The 7519-nt window shown below is 54.7% G+C and overlaps 2 protein-coding genes across 3 annotated transcripts in view; one reads left to right on the forward strand and one right to left on the reverse strand.

Moving 5' to 3' along the window:
* WDR61 (WD repeat domain 61) overlaps window positions 1-182 on the reverse strand; it is a 16085-nt gene extending 15903 nt beyond the window's left edge. The window contains exon 1 of one of the 2 annotated variants that reach the window (XM_029951953.1): window positions 133-182. The gene's annotated coding sequence lies outside the window, so the exon portion shown is untranslated. Of the gene's footprint in view, window positions 1-3; window positions 82-132 lie in introns of those variants that run through there. The other variant, XM_029951952.1, reaches the window with a different exon arrangement.
* LOC115302424 (synapsin-1-like) overlaps window positions 1-4467 on the forward strand; it is a 4773-nt gene extending 306 nt beyond the window's left edge. The window contains exons 2-4 of the mRNA XM_029952328.1: window positions 49-330; window positions 3518-3659; window positions 4350-4467. Coding sequence (XP_029808188.1) covers window positions 49-330; window positions 3518-3659; window positions 4350-4417 — 492 coding nt within the window. The 3' untranslated portion in view covers window positions 4418-4467. The remainder of the gene's footprint in view (window positions 1-48; window positions 331-3517; window positions 3660-4349) is intronic.
* Window positions 4468-7519: the final 3052 nt, after the last annotated feature.

Genomic DNA, 7519 nt, shown 5'->3' on the forward strand with positions numbered 1-7519 from the left:
CACCTACGGGCCCCGCGGCCGGGAGCGTCCCGGGGCAAACCGGCGCAGAGGCGGCCGCCGGCCCACCCTCGCTCCCCGGCCTGCGGCCCGAGCCGCCACCGCCGACGCCAACCGGCGAGCGCGTCAACTCACCGCCGCCCCGCCGGCTGCGCTGCCCGCCGCACTTATGACGCGAATCTCGGAGCGACGGCGTCGCGCACAGAAGAGTTCGGGGGCGGGGCAGCACGTTGCCCCGCCCACGCCCCAGGGCGCAGACGCGCGTCGCTGCACTGCCTGCCGACGCGGCCTTCCGCTCCCGGTCCTGCTCCTGTGGGTTTCTGCCACCTGCAGGTGTGGGTAGTGGGCTTCCGCTTCGGGGTTGGCTCTGGTAGGATTCCCCCCCATCCAGATGGAGGCTGGAGTCCCTCCTCCCACCTCGATGGAGGCGAGGTGGGGGCCGCGCGTCCCGCAGGGCTGTCCCCTCCGGATGGAGGAAGGTGCGAGATAGGTGTGTTTGGGGGCGGCCCCTGAACGGCCAGCCCTGAGACAGATGCAGTCTCTCCTGGTTAAAACTGGGGGTATAGGCGAAAAGACTGTAGTAGGTGATGATAATGCAGTGGGGTCACAGGGAATGCAAGCCCCTGAAGTCTTCCTGGAGGTTAGAGCTCCACCGAATCTGGTTTATCAAGACTGCAATTCTTGATTGATTTCCAATCAGAGGAATCAATCCAACTGTTAGACTGTACAATTGTTTATTCTTACAATGGCATAAAGTTCATGTTTGGGGACGTTTGGAGGAAGCTTCCCAGAAATTTGCTTAATAGACACCCAACTCTCCCAGGGCCCGTTGTCTGGTCCTCAGTAATTCCTTCAGTGACAGCTCCGCCGTGAAAACCATCTAGCCTCTGGGAATCCCCTGCATGTCACTGGTTTGGAAAACTTGGGTCAAAGTGAGCAGGCTTCCAGACATCCTGGATTGTTAAAATGCTTATGTGGTGCCTCTTAAAATCAAGCTATTCCTGTAGTCATTCTGGATATATTTGACCACAGGGCATTTGCCCCTAAAGCTAAGAAAGAATATACAAATTACATCGTCGGGCCAGCGGAGCTTGGCTTTTAATTGGAGGCAATTCCCATTACATTGACCAAATGCTGAGTGGATCCTGTTCAGACACATCCCATGGAGCCAAATACACAGAAACTGCCCCTGCTATGGCTGGGACCCAGGTTCTAAAAGTGCAGAAAGGACTTAACATCAGCCCCCAAAGCCCTGGTGGTTAGCAGTGAAATGCATAATCCTCTGGCCTTCTGCACAACCAGCTGCCTTAGTTTTGGCCAATCTGCTCCTTTGTTTTTGTTGGGAAAATTTGTGGCTTTCTCACCACTCCCAAACCAGGATAATGGGATCACCTTTACTTGGACTTTTAGCTTTTAAATATAAAGAAGTATTTTTGAAGACTCCCACTTTAAGAATGTAAAATTGTGGCTATCAGAAGTGCCTATAACTATATAAGTGAATTTTAATCTGTATTCTTTGCACTTATGTGGATATTTCTTCTTTTTCTGCACATTGACTGTAAACCCCCCACTTCTAGATTATTAGAGTACTGATCATTTTTATGCGTTTTAATTTTATCTGTTGTCAGATTCCTAAGGCTTTCACTCATCTATTTGCTTGCTTCCAAATCTGCTACTATTCATTTCCAACTGAAGTAAATTGGGTATTAACTCAAATTTTTCAGGCATTATAGTTGTTCTGAATAAAAGTTCAATTAATCATAATCTAAAAGTTAAATAGAATAGATTAAGAAAAATAACATACAAGATATGAGTGCATCCTGCATAGTAAAGTTATGTCATGTGTAAAAACAAAAAACACAACCTTTTTCATATATTCAGGTAACGGGTTGCAAAGGAAAATATTCCTTGCTGTGAGTTGTGCCAAGAAGTTTGAAAATCATAGTAATAAAGGCTTTCTAAAGACCTCCCAGCTCTCTATTTCTGTAATTGTGTTGAAGTTCTAAGTCATTCATTTAAAAAAGATATCTTGTGCACCAGCTTTCACCCCTGTGCCCCCAGAGCACCACCATGGGGTCACTGGCATGGCCTTAGCATTGGGATGGTCGGGCAGGGATAACTGGCCCATTTGGCACTAGGGACACCTTTGGCATCTCATGAAGTCCAAGAATCTTGTCTTAATATGAAGTGTTTAATTTCATAAGGGGCTCCTGGGTGGCTCAGGCAGTTGAGCGTCCAACTTCAGCTCAGCGATGCTTTCACGGTTCATGAGTTCGAGCCCCATGTCGGGCCCTGTGCCGACAGCCCAGAGGCTGGAACCTGCTTCACATTCTGTGTCTCCCTCTCTCTCTTTCCCTCCCCCACTCATGCTCTGTCTCTCTCTCAAAGATAAATATTAATAAACTTTTTAAAAAAGTGAAATGCATTGGTTTACAAATGAAACCAATTATATCAAAAAAGTTATAAGAAATTTGTGAAATAGTAATGTATGTGCTGCTTTCTTAACCCAGCAGGTCTAAGAACTTCTGTTATTTAAAAGCAGCAGTGAGCATAAATAATATTTCAAATTTTCTGCAACAGCTACAACCTGAGAGGAAAATACCTGTGATTCGTGTTGGTCACAAAGTCACTGTACCACTCATGCTCCTGGGGCTTATTGCTCACATTCCTGATTAAAGAAAGTGTTAATTTCTAGTTAGAGGTTAAGGAAAATAAAGATGTAGTTATTTTCCACCAATTTTCACAGATCCCCTGACGCCTATTGCAGAGCAAAGAGAGAATTGCCAATGTGACTGCCATTTAAATATCTATTACAATTTGTGGTGTTGCTGTCTGGGGGGAATGAAGGGATTTTAGCATAAAATCATGTGAAAAATCCAAGTTACTTGGGAAATAACTCGGATGTATGGCCTGCCCTGAAAAGCCCTGCAGATCATACGGAGGCCAAGGCTGGGGGGTCCATCCTGTAGGGCTGCAGCTGGAATCTAGCTGTTCCCAGAGAGTGGCTGCCCGCCTTCCTAACCGGCCCTGGACGCAGAGAGACACGGAGGCAGGCAGAGTGATACCAGGCCACAGTGGGCAGGACTCAGGCTCCACACCTCTCCTCTCTACTCAGAGCCACACGTCTGAGCATTTCAGAAAGGGAAAGAGACTTACTGATCTATCTCAGATCTCTCTCCCTCTACGCAAGCCCATCACAGGATCATCCAGCCTTTGCTTGCATACCTCCAAAGACAGGAAGCTCACCACCTCATTAGGAGGGAGAGCTGCCTCTTCCAGTTCCAGGAAGCCTGAGTTGACTCCCTAGAAAACAAATGAATCAGTGGGTGTGGAGTGCAGCACAAGTGAAGGTCCTACTTTCAGCTTAGGACAGGCAGAGGGAGAGGGGCTCCCTGGGCGGTGTCTGCCCTTCATGGGGCTCTCAGGGACTCCAGATGGGCTCTCTGTGGTCCTCCCCAGAGCCCTTTCTGGCAAGTCCTGATGTCAGGAACCCCACCCCCCTGTCTAATGTCTGTCCCAGGTGACCCTGCCCTCCCCAGGCTGCAGGATCTCCTGGCACCTCTCCTTCTTCACTCTGCCTGAGGACTCCTCCTGGATGGACCTGTGCCTCCTTCTGTCCTCCTTGCCCCCACAGACAGGCCCCAGGCCCTTTTGGGTTTCAGGTGGGTGCGTAGGGCTTAACTTGGGCTCCCGCACCAGGGCTCCTGGGTTCAGTCTTGGCTGTTGCACTCCACAGCCTAACATCACTGGGCCTCATTTCCTCATCCCTAAAATGGGGATAATGTGACATGGTACCTTCTTTTTAGGGCCGATGTGGGGAAATAAATGTCTGTTCTTGTTTTTCTTACTAAACAACACCACCTTTGGGGAAGACCCTGAGAGCCCGGGTCTCCCTCCTCCACTGGCTCCCTGAACACCAAAGCGTATTTGCATCTGAAGCTAATAGCTAGGCGACTCCTGGGCATTCCCTGGAAATGATCTAGGCTGGGCATTTCTTCACAAGGAAGCTTCTAGAAAGTTATGGAGACTCTCTCTCCTTCAAAGTAGTGACCCCCATGTACATATCTGCAGCAGGATTCTCACACAGACTCGTGACACCGAGGCTTTCCTTTCCAGGAAGCAACTTGATTCCTGCAGGCACCGCACAGTTGGGTTCGTACCCAAAGAAGTGGGCCCCGAAAACCACACGGTGTGGTTTTTTAAATATATTTTTAAGTTCTTTGTCTCCCATATATGGAAAGACATAAACACGCAGTCTAATTAAGTGGTCTCATGTTACAAGGTCATGAAGGATGTTGTCATGGACCTGAACAGCCAGGTTGACCTGAGTGTTCTTTCTTTTCTTTTCTTAGGGAGGGGCCCGCTGCACACCCGATATGCTGTGTCCTTTGTGAATGATGTGCGTGTACTATTCTGCTAGTATACGTATATGTGTCATAAAATGAATAAAAAGATAGGACTTAAAAAGGATGAGATACAGGTAAATATGATCTGAAGGTCTGGTATTTTCTTCCCAGACCACAGTGGATGGTCTTGGTGACCATTGGGGTATACAAATCCCCCTTTGAGACCCCAGCATCTCCAAAATTTTGTTTTGGTTTTAAACATTCGGAGATACGGACCGAGCGAGCCCAGTTCTGAGAAGCAGTACTGTGCGGAGTACTTGGGCTGATGAACCCTGTGCCTGGACCCACAGGGATTAACCCCTACAGGGATGGACAGAGGAGGAGCCGGACCATGGTCCCCGGTCATGCGGCCAGCACAGTGCGGCTGAAGCCCAGGCGGCTGGGGAGGCTCCTTCCTGTCTCACTCCCAACCCCGTAGTGTTTGGAGATGCGAAGGAGGGAGCAGGGGCCACAGGAAGGGAGGGCATGCCCGGGAGGGGCAGCACTGTTATGGGGCCAATGACAGGAGTCTGGTTCATATCCAAACTCACAGGGGCCCCGTCGCTCCTTCTCCAGCTGGTCCTGGGAGGCTGAGCCAGGAAACCCTCTGGGCCGCCTTCCTACCTGCATCCAGGTCCCTGGGCAGGCCGCAGTCTGGGGGACACGGGCCGGGGCAGCGGCACCAGCAGCCCGGGTGCCTTCTGCTGCCGCTGCCGCTGCTGGCCAGAGGGTGGCAGTCACTGTCCACCCACGCCCACTTGGCGGGTCCCTGCCCTTCTCTGCTCCTCCGGACCCAGAGACATCAACCGCTACCGCTCAGTCATGATGGGACCCGAGCAAGGGCCTCTCAGGGTGCAGACAGGGCCTCCCGTTTGTATGCCACCTCGAAAACGGGGCTGAAAATACCACAGCCTCCGGGTCCCGGCGTCACCTGGAAACTTGTTTAAACTGAAAACTTCTGGGGCTCCCCACAGACCTGGGGTGTTCCAGCCAGCCCTGTGGGGGGACTGAGGCAGGCCAGTGGGCGAGAGCCGCTGCTCTCCGCCAAGTGAGGGGACAGAGAAGGAAAGCCAGGCACTGGCACCCTGCAGTGGTGCAGCAGCTCCCACAAAGCCTGGGGTGCAGAATATGCAGACCCCACATCATTGGGCCCCTGGAGACCTGGCTGTGGGACTTTGGAGTGGGAGGGCAGGGAGGTCCCCTTAGGGAGTTGGGACAGGTGGGGACAGCTGAGGCCAAAGGTTGGTGGCCTGCAGCATAGCCTGGGGCTGGTTTTCCTTGCATTTAAGTGTTCCCGGTGGTTCCCAGCTGCTGGCCAGGGCACGGCAGTCACCTCCTGCCTCTGTCCGCCGGCTTGTTCGGTATGGAGCCAGCCTGGGGGTTCACAGCAGACCCTGTAGAATCCCTGCCCCCCAGAAGCCAGGGTTCTAGACCCTCCTCAGCAGGGCTCAGCCTTCTGGTCAGAGGTCTAGAAATTCTATGTCCCCATTTTGTGGAAGAGAGACATTGGCCCCCAGAGAGCACAGGGTGAATCCAGAGCAGTGGCTGCAGGGGGACTAGAACCCAGGGACCAGGACACGTGCCACCTACCTCTCTGACCCGAGGACTGGAGCCCTGCCTCCAGCAGCCTCCAGGAGCAGAGGAAGGGGGAGCAGGGTCCCTGCCGCGTGCTGGTAAGTGTCTTGGGGGGGCAGGAGGTGGAGTCAAAGCTGGCTTACAGCACATGCATCCCTCTGGTGGACGATCTCCAGTTCCTGCCCTGGGGTCTCTGAGCACACTGTCCGCACGACACACAGAATCTGCTGGAGTCTGTGAGCTGGCTGCGTGGGGCTCCGGCTCTGATGCATTTTGGCGCTGTCACCCCTGCCCCCAGCGCCTGGGGTGAACATGCCCTGCGGTGTCCACCATGAAGGCTCTGCCGGGAGGGGTGTCCTCTGGGGACAGCTGGGGAGGGTGTCAGGGACTGTGCAGGAGCTGGGGAATACGGGCTCGCTGGGGGCTCTCGTTTATCAGGTTAGGGGAGGTCAGGGGACTGACCGGGGCTCCAGGGGGAGCACTCACTGCCTCGCACTTGCCGGCGGACGCTGCACACCCTTCCCTGCGGGGCTTGAGAAGAGCCTGTTGCAGGCCTCGCAGGTGCTAGCTCCGAGCCGGAGGCGCCGGGGTCCTGGGGCGGATGCGCTCCTGAAGGACCGTGGGGACAGCCTGGCTGCCCGAAGCCCGTCCCTCCCACACCCCAAACTCACAGGGGCAGCCGAGGTCCAAGCCACACGCTGGACGTGAGCCTGAACTGCACGCTGGTGACTGAGCTAGCGTCTGCTTTCCTCTTTGCCTGCCCCTGCACTGAGACAGAGAGAAAGAGCGAGAGAGTGAGAGAGGGAGAGAGAGAAGAGAGGAAGTGCTTGGAGAACTTCCTGCCTGGTGACAGTGACAGGTGGCAGGTCTGTCTGGGGCAGCCTCCCCGCTGAGTGGAGCCCCGCCCTAGGGTCCCGCTCAGCCTGGGCTTCACCCGGCTTGGCCCAGGGACAGCCCCCCGCCCCGAATCTCTGCCTCTGTCTCCCCATCTGGAGAGCCACTTCACACTCACCCCCAGGGGCGCAGGTCAGGGCCTGGGGGGGGCCTGGACAAGGGAGGATGGGATCCAGGAAGTGCTGAGGGACAGTTCTGAGACACCTGTCGCGAGGCTCACCTGGAGGCCGAACAGCGCAGGGCCCAGCGGATGGGATGTTGGAAGAAGGTCTGGGCCGAGGGCCCCGCTGGGGGCCCGTGGGGAGGCGGTGCTCGGTGGGTGGGGGGTGCCCGTGAGCACACCTCACCTGGGTGTTGGGGGGCTGCTTGCTACTGGGGGTGTCCTGTGCCTGCAAAACTGGGCTCTTCTCCAAACACAGGTCTAGACGGAAAGGAGCTCACCCAGGCCCCAGCGGGAAAATCAGGGAGGGTGGATGGAGCGGGAAGTGTGCACCCTGGGCACGCGGTCACAAGGAGGGTCTGCCTGATGGAGACCTCCAGAGGTCGAGGTGAGGAGCCGTGCCCACGGAGCAGCTCACGGGTGATAGCATCTTGGGGGTGGGGGCCTCAGGGCCGTGGTGGGGGAGGTGCTGAGCAGTGCTGGCCCGGGGGGGGGGGGGGGGGGGGGG

The sequence above is a fragment of the Suricata suricatta genome, chromosome 9 (assembly GCF_006229205.1).
Source record: "Suricata suricatta isolate VVHF042 chromosome 9, meerkat_22Aug2017_6uvM2_HiC, whole genome shotgun sequence".
NCBI classification, from domain to species: Eukaryota; Metazoa; Chordata; class Mammalia; order Carnivora; family Herpestidae; genus Suricata; species Suricata suricatta.